Raw genomic sequence first — 14,061 nt, 5'->3', positions numbered from 1 at the left:
GTGTATCTGTGACTATGTGTGTGCATCTGTGTGTGTTTACATTTATGTATGTGTATGTGTGTGCATGTTCGTGTCTGTATATATGTGTGTGTGTGCATGTTCATGTCTGTATGTGTATGAGTGTGTGCACGTGTGTGCATGTTCACATCTGTTTATGTGAGTGCATGTAGGCTAATGTCTGTGTGCAGGTGCCTGTGTATGTGAGGTGGAAGTTCACAGAGGTCAAAGGTCAATCTCCCTGTCTCCTCAGTGTGTCTCCACTTTGGTCTTTAACCCGAGGTTTCTCATTTTTACCTGGAGCTCACCAATTCAGCTGAGATGTTAGCCAGGGAAAACCAAAGGTCTCCCCAGTGCCACCGCATCTGTCTTTTCAACATAGGTTCTGGGGATCAAAATCAGATGCTATGCTTACACAGCAAACACTTTACTGACTAGATATCTCTCCAATCTCAACTAAGACTTTGTATCCTCTAACTGGCACTTACTGTCCCCAAAAACCACACTCCAGCCCAACTGCAGCTCCCCACATAGACGGCACTGCCTCTGGGTTCTGTCTGCTGACAAGGTCCTTTAACTTCCTGCAACGGTCGTGTCTTCCTTCCTACCATGTTTGTTGCTCATCTTCTGCTAGTCTGAAGCCTCCCAGCTGAGGAGATCTAGGTTTGAACTTTGCCCTGAGGTTTCCTGGCACTGAGTTTTAAGGCAGTTACAGGAGCCGCCAGAGACTCAAGGAGGCAAGGGTGGGTCTAATGTCCTTAGCAAAATGGTAAATGCTGTGATCGTCAGAACAGCCATTAAAGCTGTGAGAAAGAAATCTGAAAACATAAGTTCAAGAACTGATAATTTCTCAACTATGCAAAATGTAAGGATGCAATATGAGGGGCTTCACTGACCTAAAAGAACGGAGGCAGCTATACTAAGAGTCAGCTTGTCAGAAAGTTATTAATGAAGGAGATAAAGAGATTTAGGGAGTGGAGATCACTGGGCAAGATCCCACCCAGCTAAGTTTACTGTTTGTGTTTACAGGGGCAGGCAGATCTCTGACTTCATCTGCCATGTTTAAAAAAATGTACTTGCTGTCTTCTAAGAATCAAGGGGTTAGTGTCATAAAATGCTGATTCATGGGATAATCAAAGGGGAACATGGAGTAAATGACTGCATTGATATGTAAAAGACTGGGCTTTGGTCTGCAAGAGAGAGCTACCCTGGAGAGCGAACACAGCTGGTCCTTGGTACCTTAGGACAAGCTCTTCTCAGTGACCAAGAAAGAAAAGACAACATCTGGTCCTTACCCTGAAGGAAAAAGAACAGGCTTTCGATACAATGAGGTAGAATTGTGTTCAGGATGAACTGATGGACACTGGGGCTTCAGAAGAGAGGAACGCCGAAGGGATGATGGAGAAGGAATAGATCCAGCTCATCAGGACCTCGGTAGCAGGAAGGGGTAGAGTCTACACAGACGGGATAGCTGGGAAAGGTGGGCCCTGGCAGAGCACAATGTTCGAGCTGTAGATGCAGTCCTTCAAAGGGGATGTGGCGAGAGCCCACAAAGGCAGTGCTAGGCAATGGAGAGCCCAGAATATGCTAAACCTTCACTTCATGCCTGGGGAAACCTGCCAAGGAGCCAAGTCTGGTCAGATGTGTGTCTTACCCAAACAGGATCTATCTAGAGGGCAGGCTAGCAACTCCTCAGAGTCCCGAGAGCTGCAAACTCCCCTGGTGATTCCCAAGGAAGTCATCAAAAATGCGCACGAAGAATTTATGCACAGCATTATTTATAATATCCCAGATGCCAAAAATAACTTATAAGTCCAATAAAGGGGACTGCTCCATAGATTATAGTGCACCGAGTGATTAAACCACTTCAAGCCATTGAGTCACGCTGTCAGAGGACACGGATGGCAGGCTGGGCGTCTCACTCTGCAGCCTTAAGTTGTAGAGAGCAGGATCCAAGAATACACTGGTTGAACAGGCACTGCCCTACACACTGAGTACTTCCGAACACAGGCCCGACCTTCAGGAATTCTACCCTGTGAGGATGCTAAAAGGCAGACAGCAAAGAATTAACAAGAATATGGAAAACACACAGCACCCAGGGTGGTTGAGGCCATTGTAGGTGGTTTCCTCCAAACTCTGTAACACTCCCTTTTGGAGGGAGAAGGATGAGGAGAGAGACTGGGAGAAAGAGGAGGAAGAGGAGGAGAGGAGGGTCCTGAGACTGGCGGGCAAACACAAGCTTACAGATTGGGAAAGAGGAAACTTGGACGAAAGGTTCTCTATCTTTATAAAGGAGCAAACATCACTAGGCCAAGAGAGTCCAGCAGCCCGGCAGAGGAGGGGAGATTCTTAGATCTGTCCAAATGCCTGCCAGCTGTGCAGAAAGCTCAGAACCACAGTTTTCCTCAGTCATCGGATGTTGGGGTGGGAGTTCTCGTGAAACAGCTGCTTTTGAGTCGCCCCTGCTCCTGTTAAGTAACTCCTACCCATATTCCTGTTAGTAACCCGGCCCGCCCCCAAACTGTTAGTTCACTAAACTGGATGCTAGTACGAACGACTGCTTTGGTCTGTAGAGGGGTTGTGAGTGTGTACGGGGCGGGGGGGGGCTGGTGGTGGGGGGCTTCTGTGTGTGTTTTTTCCAAGGAAAAGTCTGTCACACAGCACAGGCACAGCGTGAGAGATCCAGTCCTCAGGATGCAAAAAGGGTCAGGTGTTCAGAGAGAAAGAGGTCAGAGAGATTAGCCAGGTATGGCAGTGCCCACCCGTGAGCCCAGCACTTGGGGAACTGAGCATGAGATTTGAGAGTTCCAGACCAGCCTGAACTACACAGGGAGACCCAGTGAGGTCCAAAGCAGCAGCAGCAGCAGCAGCAGCAGCAGCAAGAAACATGACAGGAGAATGCGGTCAGAGGGCATCTGGTGACATTTAAGGAGAGATCAGAATCACAGGCAGGCTTTGGGTAGAGTAGCAATGGGCAGAAGCAGGAAAGCTGGGTCAGTTCTACCTTTTGGTGACGGACACAAGTTTAACAACGACGACAAAAATAACGCCACTGAGGAAAGCACGATGTCAGAAAGCTGTGAGGAGACAGCCACTGCCACCCAGAGAAACAAACCAAAAGGTAAGGCCGTAACTGTGCACATGAACACAAGGGGAGTGGGCTGAGTGGCTGTGTTCACAGTGCCTTATTCCAATCAAAATCACCCTTCTGTAATAGATTTACTGAGCTCACTTCGTCAGAGCTCTTCACCACGGCAGAAGGGTGTGGACGAACCAAGCGGCTCACATCTGGCCAGCCAGCAAGCACAGAGAGAGGCCTCCTGCCCTCACTGACCCTCAACCTTACCCCTTACTCCATCCAGGCTCCCAGCTCCCAGGATGGTACGGTGCACACACAGAGTGCTGAGAGCCGATATAAGGAACGCTCACTAGGCAAGCGCTCTACCGCTGAGCTAAATCCCCAACCCCAAAAGGAACGTGTCTTAAGTACTGCCATTTTGACTTCTGACTCCATGTTACAGAAGCTGACCAACTCCCTCTCCAAGCAACCGTAGTTCCCCCAAAACATAATGCCTGTTCCCGACAACAGGGAGAACAAATGGATTTGATGGCTTAGGCAAAAATCAATGTCAGCCGACAATGATGGAACACTTGGGAAAGTCCTTAATCCCCGAGTTCTGATTGGTAAAAATTATAACTGTGACTTGGCTCAGACGCTTATGGGTTTTATGCTTATAAACCATCTGCTGGCCCTCCGCTGGCTGCCAGAAGAAACAAGGCTCCCAGGTCCTAATCAGGCGGCCCTGATCGATCAGCAACTCTGCTCTGTGGCGTGAAAATTAAGAGTTTGTTGTTTCACCAGCCTGCTGCTGTGTTCTCCCCTTTCTCATGGTGGGCAGCAAATACCATGTAATGAGAGCGGGTCTCAAACTCTTAGCTCTTCCCCTGCTGGGATTAGAAGTGTCTCCTAATTATAAAAGAAACAACTAAGGTGCAAAAACCACCAAAGAGAAAAGCATCCCACAGCTTCCTTACCCCCACTCTCAGGGCACTTCCCTCAGATCTTCCTACAGAGACAAAGAGCCCAGGCCACTGGTGTCATGGTGGCAAAGTCTCTAGCAGGGAACGGACCAGGCTTGACCTTCGAGGCATGCTCCTCCCATTGACCGCTCTCTCCAGTCGGGCCGCACTTCCTGCTCTCTCCACCACCTCCTAACATCGTGCCACCATGTGGGAACCAAGTATACATTACAACACATGGGGGTGTGAGCGCTGCAGATCTGAACCCTCAAAGTGACAACATCGGATGGGTTAAGACAGGCTAACGACAAGCAGGAAGCAATCCGGCACAGAAGACACTGACTGGGTTTGGTTTTGGTGACATGGAAGGGGCATTTGTGCAGAGACCTCGTTATCTACGTCCCTTGAAAATCCAGAAGCACTGGGGCCTGGACTAGGGAGTGGCAGCAAGAAGAGATGGGAGGAGGAAGGAAGAAGGAGAAGGAGAAAGCCCCACACTCTTCATACCTCTCTAAGCATCGTACAGCCCTGTGACGGGGATAGAGCACCTGGTGGCAGCCGATTTCATGGCCTGGCGATTTACCACACAGAACAGCCCTTGGGTCAGCTCCACCACTACACGGGCTCATCCCTGTGGGGGATGTGGCTCCTGTGACTCCTCCAAGAGACTGGTCTGCCCCACATTGCATTAGATTTAAGATGGCTCAAGGCATACCAGTGAGACAGCAAAAAGTAACTGAGCCCAGGGCGTTGGCCTCTGGGCCTGTCTTCACGGAAGTCATAACGGATGGCAACGCTCCCCTGCTCCTTCTGAGTCACCTCACTGGGCTTTCATTGGAGCACGGTGACCACTTGGCAATGTCTGACTGGCTGGCCAAGGATTTAGGGGCTTGGGATTGGCTCAAACACTGTACATTAGCGTACGGACTGCGTAATAAACTCAGATCTGCACATGATGCTGCTCTCCAAAGCTGGATTTCCACGAGATCTGTCACATGACTCTGTCGCCTTTCACCCTCTATCCTAGTTCCTGTTCCTGCCCTTTCCTCCCTCCTTCATAGTCACAGAAGCTTGAAAGTACTCCCCAGGCACTCAAGGAGGCTGTGCCCTAAGACACATTCAGGCACAGTGCTGGTGCACTAACTTTTCTGCCACCCAAAAGGGAGAGCAGGTCTCTTCAATTTTACCTACCATTCCTGACACCTGGAACTTACTAAGATGTTTGGCCATGTCACTGGGTCTCCCCTATAGAGCAGAATAACCTCCTGCATTCCCCAGAAACAACCCAGCTGCACACAGTAGGTGCTCAGGATGCTAAGTATCTCAGGATGTACTCTGTCATGATAACCTTGAGTGTCCTTTACCTGTCATCCCAGGGCTACATCCTGTCCCCTCAGCCCTGGGCACTAATAGGGAGAGGTGACCCAGACCCCATCTGTCAGATGAGGCAAAACTCAGCCACAATGACAAGAGAGGACAGACCAATTAACATAGAGGACATTTCTTCTACAGGGCTGGCTAACAAGAGAGTCAATGAAAGACCTCGTCCACAGGCTGAGTTGTGGATTGCTTGCTGTCTTAGGGTTTTATTGCTGTGAAGAGACACCATGACCAAGGCGACTCTTATAAAGGACAACACTTAATTAGGGCTGGCTTACAGTCTCAGGGGTTCAGTCCATTATCATCATGGCATTAAAACCCAAAACTAAGACAAGCATGGTAGTGCCCAGACAGACGTGGCCTGGAGAAGGAGCTGAGAGCTCAATATCTTCAGGCAGCTAGAAGGAGAGTCTCGGAGTCCACCCCCACAGTGACACACTTCCCCTGACAAGGCCACACCTCCTAATGCTGCCCCCACTCCCTGGGCCAAGCATATTCAAAGCACCACAGACTCATAGCTTTACTGTGTAATTGCCTGCCTGCCGGACTGGTTGATTTACTTCTTTGAGCTCACATCTTGCCATGTAGTCCAGGCTGGCCTGAAGCTCTCTGTCTTTCGGGCTCAGCCTCCTAAATGCTCAGATGACAGCTGTGGGCCACCTCATTTGCGTGTTGCTATTTAACCAGCCACCCTCTGGTGGAGGGCCAGCTCTTGAGAGCTGTCCTCTGAAGACTCTGGGATAGGCCTCATCCTACACTGTGCCCCTCCCTCCCAGACACCATCCTGGGACCTTGTACTCACCGGCAGTCAGGGTGGTGAACTCTAGAAAGCAGTATTCATAGGTCACATCTATCTTGGTCTCCACCTGAGGTCTCTTCAGAGTAGAGTAAATGTTACCAGGCCGCTTCTCTTCACGTTTCTCCAGCTTGTTCAAACTGCAACCCATCTCGACAGCTGTCTACAACAGGGAAACAACCAAGGACGGATGGAGTTGTTTTGTTATTAATTTTGAAACAACACAGCACAAAAGACCCCCAATTTTCTGGAAGGATACATCAAAGACCTCAGTGCCTGGGAAATCATAGGTGTGATTTAATACAAACCAGAACAGGGGGGACCCGGCCACCTTGTCTTCTTACGACTACGCCATTACCAGCCGCCCGGGGAGAGCTGGGTGACCCCCAAAATGTCCCTTCTTTGTATCTTTTTTCCTCTATCTGAGGAAAATAATACCTCAGAGTGGTTCCCTGCACTATCATCTGTATACATGATTTTAAAAAAATAGGGCCTAAAAAGCAATACTGTGCATTATGCTGTCAGCCCGTCTGCAGAAATGCAAGACACACATCACCTTCCACATGGCTGCTACGGGAGGACAATGAGTTGTTGTTACAGTCTCTAAACTCTGGCGTCCTTTCTCCCTCAACAATAATTATTTAGACAGGAATTGATATTCAAACATCTCAAAAGTAGATGTCGGTATTTTTATGGGCCTTGTCTAATAGCCCCCTTCTTTTCCTTTTTATTCAGGCCAAATGGCAAGAAATAACAACACACACACACACACGCACACACGCACACACACACGCGCACACGCACACACACACACACACGCGCACACGCACACACACACACACGTACGCACGCACGCACACATGCGCACACACACGCACATGCACGCACGCACGCACATGCACGCACGCACGCACACACGCACGCACACACACGCACACACGCACGCACACACGCACACACGCACGCACACATGCACGCACACACATGCACACACGCACGCACACACGCACGCACACACACGCACACACGCACACACACGCACGCACACGCGCACACACACACACACACACGCGCGCGCACACACACGCACACAGTCATTTGCGATTACAATGAAGGTGACAGAGCCTGACAGAGCCGAGAGACCAGCAGCATCCACCCGAGTTGGAAGATCAGTGGCCTCGGCTTGCCAAGGAAAGGGAGAAATGGGAAAATAGAGAGCAGGATTCTCTCAGGCTTTGATTGACACCAGTGAAGGCTTCCCGTTTATTTGGACAGAATGACATTCACAACGTGGCTTACTTTGGAAAGGGAGGCTCCCTTTGCACCCTGGGCACGAACTGTAGCTCCTCTCTGGCACACTGACCTGCCACCTGAAAATGTTTCCCTAAAATACAAACTGTCTCAGAATACAATGCGCACACACACACACACGCATACACACATATACATACACCTACATACACACATACACACATATACACACATACACATGCATACACACATATAAACACACACACATACACACACACAAGCACACACACGCATACACATATATACATACACTTACATACACACATACACACATATACACACATGCATACACACATACACATGCATACACACATATAAACACACACACATACACACACACACACACTCGAACCCACAAAATGCAGGGACTGCTTCCTCTAAAGACAAGGATTTCCTCCACTGATCCATTCATAGGGTTCCCAGCTTCCTAAAACAATTTGGCGAGTTTCAGAAAAACAAACTGAACTTCAAAAAAGAAGTAGTAACGGCAAGGGAGGGAGCAGGAAGGGGATGGGCAGGTCCAACCGCGGCCTGCCTCTGCTTTGCAGTAATTAAAAAACGGCAGAGAGAATGGATAGGAGCCGGAAGGCTGACTTATGCCTTACTGCAGGGACATTAGTGTCCAAGAACCGGAGCACACATGATGTGTGTGCAGTCTGTGTGACTGACTGGAAACTGCTCAGTCACTCCTCAGATGTGTGCATTGCCTGCTGAGGAGCCATGCAGAGCGAGCTGCCACCATGTGCAGAGGGGAGCAGAAAGCAAGGGACCTGAGGCTCGTACGGCTGGGCCAGTGCACTGTGGCATGGCGGGTACTGTGAGCACCAGAGCAGGAGGACAAAGAGTCCAGAAATGTCCTTCATTCCTGCCCATTTCCAAGGGTTGAGCCCAGTGGGAAAGGAAGGAGTCTGTGATCATGGCAAAAGGCTGGCAGGAGCTGGGGTGAGCTCTGCTACACAGATTTGGGCATGTGGAGATGTTGGGGACCCTGCAAGAGTAAAGGATGAGGGAGAAAAGGAAGGGCAGGCTGTGAAGACTGTCAGCCTTGGCCTAGTAGGTCAGAAGCCAAAGCCACCACTTGTCCAGGATGCCTTTGTGAGCTATAAAGAGGGTTCTTGTCCTCCAAGGAGTGAAGTCCTACCCCAGCTGTGGCTTGTAGAGGAGAGGAGAGGAGAGGAGAAGAGGGGGGGAGGAGAGGAGAGGGGGGAAGAGAGGGGAGGAGAGGGGAGGGGAGGAGAGGGGAGGGGAGGGAAGGAGAGGAGAGGGAAGAGAGAGGAGAGGAGAGGAGAGGGGAGGGGAGGAGAGGAGAGGGAAGAGAGAGGAGAGGAGAGGGGAGGGGAGGAGAGGGGAGGGGAGGAGAGGGGAGGGGAGGAGAGGGGAGGGGAGAGGAGAGGAGAGGAGGAAGGGGGAAGGGAGGGGACGAGAAGGGAGGGGAAGGGAAGGAGAGGGGAGGGGAGGAGAGGGGAGGAGAGGGGAGGAGAGGGGAGGAGAGGGGAGGAGAGGGGAGGAGAGGGGAGGGGAGGAGAGGAGAGGCTAGGCCCAAGCCCCCACTTAACCCCTTGTGAGTCACGTTCATGACTGGGTATCACACTACTGCATCAGTACAGAAAAAGCCAAGCCAAGCGGGTGATGTCCCAACTGGTCATGCTTGACCTATGGGCGCAGGCAGAGAGGTGTAGAGGGGAGGTTTCTCAAACAGGAGAGAAAGATGTTAACACAACCGAGCCACACCGTGGAAGCCCAGATTGAGATCAGATCTGTCTGTTCCTCAGCACGTTCAGAGCGTGAGGAGATGGGCTGGGTGAGCTAACTGGAACACCCATACGCTGGGCCGGCCAGCCAGCTCCGGCTCTCACTGAACTGGGTTTACGCTGCCATCATGCTCACCAAGGCAGAGCTGGGAGGAAATGCTGCTCTCAGCTCTCTCCATCTAATGGGACCCACTTCTCACACCACTGTGCTCTGCAGACTGTATCCACCCACGCTCCCCCAGATCTGCAAAGGAAAAGAGAAAATACCCAGCGGCCATCTTGTGACAGCCCCAACGAGAATGGTGCACTGTAGATGCACACAGATGACCAAAGGAACAGGTGAGGTGGAACGCGCTTGTGTATTGTGGAACGCGCTTGTGTATTACTCGCCAGGCAAATGGCAGGACGGTCACGGGGAGAAAGGTGCACCAGAACACGGGCTTGTATACGTTAGGCACCCTACTTGGAATATGCGGAGCCTGAAGCCTTTTGCAAGATGATGTGGGAACATGTTGGATTTCAGAGCGTTTAGGACTTTGGAATTCCACAAGAGGAGCTCAACTGGGAAGGTCTATGCAAATGTCCCCAAATTCAGGACCCTGAAATCTGAACTGTTTCTATCTCCAAGCATAAGGATCCTGAGTTGGTGCCCATTCAAGATTGGATGTGACTTGTTGGCTTTAAATCTTTACTTGTGCGTGTAAATTTAAATATTTAAATTTTGTGCGTGTAAGTATTTGCTTACACGTATGTCCGTGCACCATGTGCCCGTGGTGCCCAGGCAGGCCGGAGAGGGGGTGAGAGTCTCTGAAATCAGGATTACATGCAGTTGCAAACCGCCATGTAGGTGCTGAGAACCAAACAAACCTGGGTCCTCTGCAAGAGTGGCAAGTGCTCTTAACTGCTGGCCACCTCTCCAGCCGCCATTTCATTATTCAGTTGTCTGTTTTATCATAGAGAATGGCTAGACTTTGCATAAAATATTCCTAGCAAATATCACTTATATTAATAAATGCTGCCAAATCACATCACCAGTGCTTTTATATCTTCAAAATGGGGGGGGGGGAGGTAAAACTCAAGGTAAATGGAGCTCTGCTGTTTACACAGATAGTGAGACGGTCTGGGGAAATGGCAAACAGTCGTGTGTGGGAAGGCTGCGCAGACAGCCGTCTTGGGATCTAGTGAATCCTCTGAAGATCGGTGCCGACAAAAATGTGTATGTGTGGGCATCACAAAGCACAGGAATGCCCGTGGTCCCACTTCCCAGAACCACCAAATGCCTTGCAGCCGGTCCTATACATGGGAATACACTCATGCATTGAGATACAGAAACTAAGGAGTCCACGTGACAGCATGGTGCTGTCTCAGTCAGTGTTCTATTGCTGTAAAGGCACCATGACCACTGCAACCCTTTAAAAGGAAGCGTTTAATTGCAGGCTTGCGCACAGCTTCAGAGGGTTAGTCCTTTACGGTCATGGTGGGAAGTGTGGTGGCATACAGGCAGACATGGTGCTGGAGAAGTGGCTGAGAGCTCTAAATCTGGACCCATAGGCAGCAGGATGGGAGAGCAACAGTGGGCCTGACTTGGACTTGTGAAACTCCCCCAACAAGGCCACACCTCCTAATCCTTCTCAAGTAGCACCACTTCCTGAGGACTAAGCAGTCAAACACACGAGCCTATGAAGGCCATTCTTACTCAAACCACCACGGTGACAAAGCAGGCAAGGGGGCGGGGGTAACAATTACCCACGCACGCACGCACCACCACCAAATATTAGAGTCCCTCAAAAGAAAAGTCATGCTTTAGTGCCACAAGCTAGAACCGGCCATCCTGGGGAGCAAAAGGGGCTTCTGGGTATGTCCAGTCAGCAACCTGTTTATTTAACAGCATTACTTCCCCGGCTAACTTCAACTAAAAGCTCAAAACTACATAGAATTTTTTTAATGCACACAATAGTTGCAACATCCCCACGACCTTAAGTAAGACGCCACGGCATTGCCTAGCCAGTGGCACCAGGTCTTCCTGAGTAAAAAGCAATGTTTAGAGCAGGTGTGGTCATCAGTCCGGCTTCTCCCTCTAGGCTCCCTGTGCACAGCAGAGTGCAAACAAAGAAGAGCTGCACTCCACAGCAGACACAGTTCTGCGGACAGCTCAGGACTTACAGGCACGGGCTGAGGAGAACACAGAAGGCAAGCAAACAGCCGTAAGTGAAGTAGGGCTCTGCCTATGTCATCATGTGCTCTCTAGCAAGCTCTGAATTGGTTTATCAGAGCTGTTGTGTGCGCGTGTGCCTATGTGGGTGGACGTCTGTGTCCGTGTCTCTGAGTGTGTGTCTGTGTGTGCGTATGCGTCTGATGAATGAGGGCGTGCAAGTACAGACGTGTCAGTGCCAGTGTGCATTGCACACAGAGGTCAGCGGCTACCATCAGATGACAGATGCCCTCTATCACCCTCCACATTATCTTTTGAGACAAGATCCCTCACTGAACCTGGGGCTCTCTGATTGGCTAGAATGGCTGGCCAAGGAGCAACAGGGATCTACCTGCCTGTCTTTACCTGTCCCTCAGCTGGGGTTACGGACACATAAGCTAGGCTTCCACATGAGCGCCAGAGGTGTGAACTCAGGTCCTCAGGCTTGCACAGCAAACATCTGCTGACTCAGACACCACCCGAGCTCTAGAACTATGCAGAAAACTACAAATGTGTCTTCATGGGAGAGATAGTGAATGATATTTCTGCTAGCTACTTCTGTTTTAGTATGTAAATTCATCTTTAATTTTTCTACTTAAGTACAAGCAGGTACCAAGAAGCATCAGAAAAACTTCCAAATCACAACTTGGATTTTAAGGTTTCGATCCAATGCTGCTCACTCTCAGCCCAAGTACACCCCCGGAGGGCAGGTGACTCTGGCTAAAGCATTCATTTCTTTAAACACAGAGGATGGAGTCACCCAGCAGCACGCTGGCTCTACGGAGTCTGACTTAGGTAGCTTGCTTCTCAGAATGTGTGCGCTTGCTTTCCAGGAACAACTGTCTCCGTATCCAGAGTCTTTATTGCTACAAGCACACCTCTGTTCTTCCCGTTTCCTTCCTATACTCATACCAACTCCTACCTCTGTCAAAACAGGACCACTCTTGCTCCTACTACCCTGAGCAGGCCAGAAAAACCTCACTCTCCAGGAGGAGAGGGAAGGTCTAGCGTGGCTTAGCCACCTTTGTAAGTTATCCAGGCATCAAAAGGTGTTTACGTCAGAATCCTTAAGTGACAGAATGACATTCGAACACAGCCAAGGGGCACAGGGAGAGTCTGGGGAGGGGCACAAGTGTTAGCAGAAGACTCCATACTTACACCCCTCGTGACTGTGCATGCCAGTGGGACTGGGCAGAGACGGTCACCTAAAACTCATCTCCCAAAGGGAACGATCTCCAGGAAGTCAGATCCCCAAACAATGACACTCCTTAAATTGTCAATGGTGTCTCTGCTGACTCTCAGAGTCCCAGTTCTGTGACTGTTTGGCCTGGAACATGAGTACCAGCTCCCAGACCCAGCTAAGACACAGGGAGCCTTGATTTCATCTCACACCTGTTCTTAAAACCCACACATCATCCACCAGGAGCCCAAGCAAGCCGGAGCCACACCTAAGCTTTCCAGATTAAAACCACAGCATTTGCAGCAGGCAGGCTGGCTGGTGTTAACCGGCAAGCCACGGCCTGAGATCAGAAGTCACAGGTCACACTTTGAAAGCTGCCATGTTTCCAAGGTGAGAGAGAGCTGCTGTGAAGTGAGTTTTCGTCTGTTTAGGACTGACACCCCTGGAGCAGGCTGTGGGTCAAGGCTGTGGTGCTGGCTGAACCCTACATAAGCAAGGAGGCCAGCTCTCAAAACTAAACAGACATGGTAGAAAGGGAGCGATACCTGGAGACCAGCAGCCAGAGAGAACTGCCACCCAGGGCTCTGGAGCAGCACTGCTATCTATGCCATGGCTAACGCTCCTGCTATGGCTTGTTTCCAGAAAAGAACAGAGCCTGTGGAATCCCTGTACTCGGGAGGCCGAGGCAGGAGGATCGCTATGAGCTCAGCCTGGAAGACAAAGCAATTACCAGGGATCCCGAGCCACACAGGTAAAAATCGATTGTCCCCAAGGACCTTCCAGTGCTTTGTGGCTCAGAGAGTCACCGAGTTTAGCCTTTCCAGATCCATGCTATCATAACCCAGGAAGTCACCACGGAGCTCCTTGTTCTGTAAATGAGTGAATCACCACATCCACTTTGATAGACAGTCATTCAAGTGTTTCTGTGTCTCAGATGGCGTCCATGTGTACAGAGCTCCCTAGCAGAGGGGCCAAGAAGACTTCCTTCTTGAGAAGGAAGACCTTCTAAGAGGAGAGAGAGAGACAGACTGACTGACTCACTGACTTTCCCCACTCCTGTGCAGAAAGGGGAAAACAGCCCAAGTGATCTGATTCCCTACAGAAGCTAGACGTTTTCTAGGAAGAAATGAGGCTCTGTACCCCCTTACTGCAGGGGGATGTTGGGCTTCACCAGTGACCTCAAAGGAAGGCATTCTACAGTCAACTCTTCTGTGACCAAGGCTGCATCAGGGTTACTGTGGTAGCCAATGAACCTGCTCCACCTAGAAGCTATGGACTCTCGAGGGAAGGAATTCAGGTTCCAACTCTGTCCAAAACACCTTTCATGCCAGTTTTGGGTCGATCGTTAGCTCACACAGAACAAGCGAGAGCAGGTCCTGCTCTCTTTCAGAAGTCAGCTGTGAAAGGAAGACAGGTATGGTGCGGGACACAGGAC

At 50.4% G+C, this 14,061-nt stretch overlaps 1 protein-coding gene across 4 annotated transcripts in view; it reads right to left on the bottom strand.

Annotated features, from left to right (window-relative positions):
- Nucleotides 1-14,061, bottom strand: part of Rftn1 (raftlin lipid raft linker 1) — a 196,641-nt gene that overhangs the window by 168,402 nt on the left and 14,178 nt on the right. For 2 of the 4 annotated variants that reach the window (XR_015628840.1, NM_001135011.1), the window contains 1 exon segment: nucleotides 6,200-6,356. Coding sequence is in view for 2 of the 4 variants with exons in the window: in NM_001135011.1 (NP_001128483.1) it covers nucleotides 6,200-6,344 (145 nt within the window). In the remaining 2 variants the exon portion in view is untranslated. 4 annotated transcript variants of the gene reach the window in all.

The sequence above is a fragment of the Rattus norvegicus genome, chromosome 9, assembly GCF_021556685.1.
Source record: "Rattus norvegicus strain SHRSP/BbbUtx chromosome 9, alternate assembly SHRSP_T2T, whole genome shotgun sequence".
Classification (NCBI taxonomy): Eukaryota; Metazoa; Chordata; class Mammalia; order Rodentia; family Muridae; genus Rattus; species Rattus norvegicus.
The sequence above is the reverse complement of the archived record's forward strand: the minus strand, read 5'-3'. Positions and strand labels throughout refer to the sequence as shown.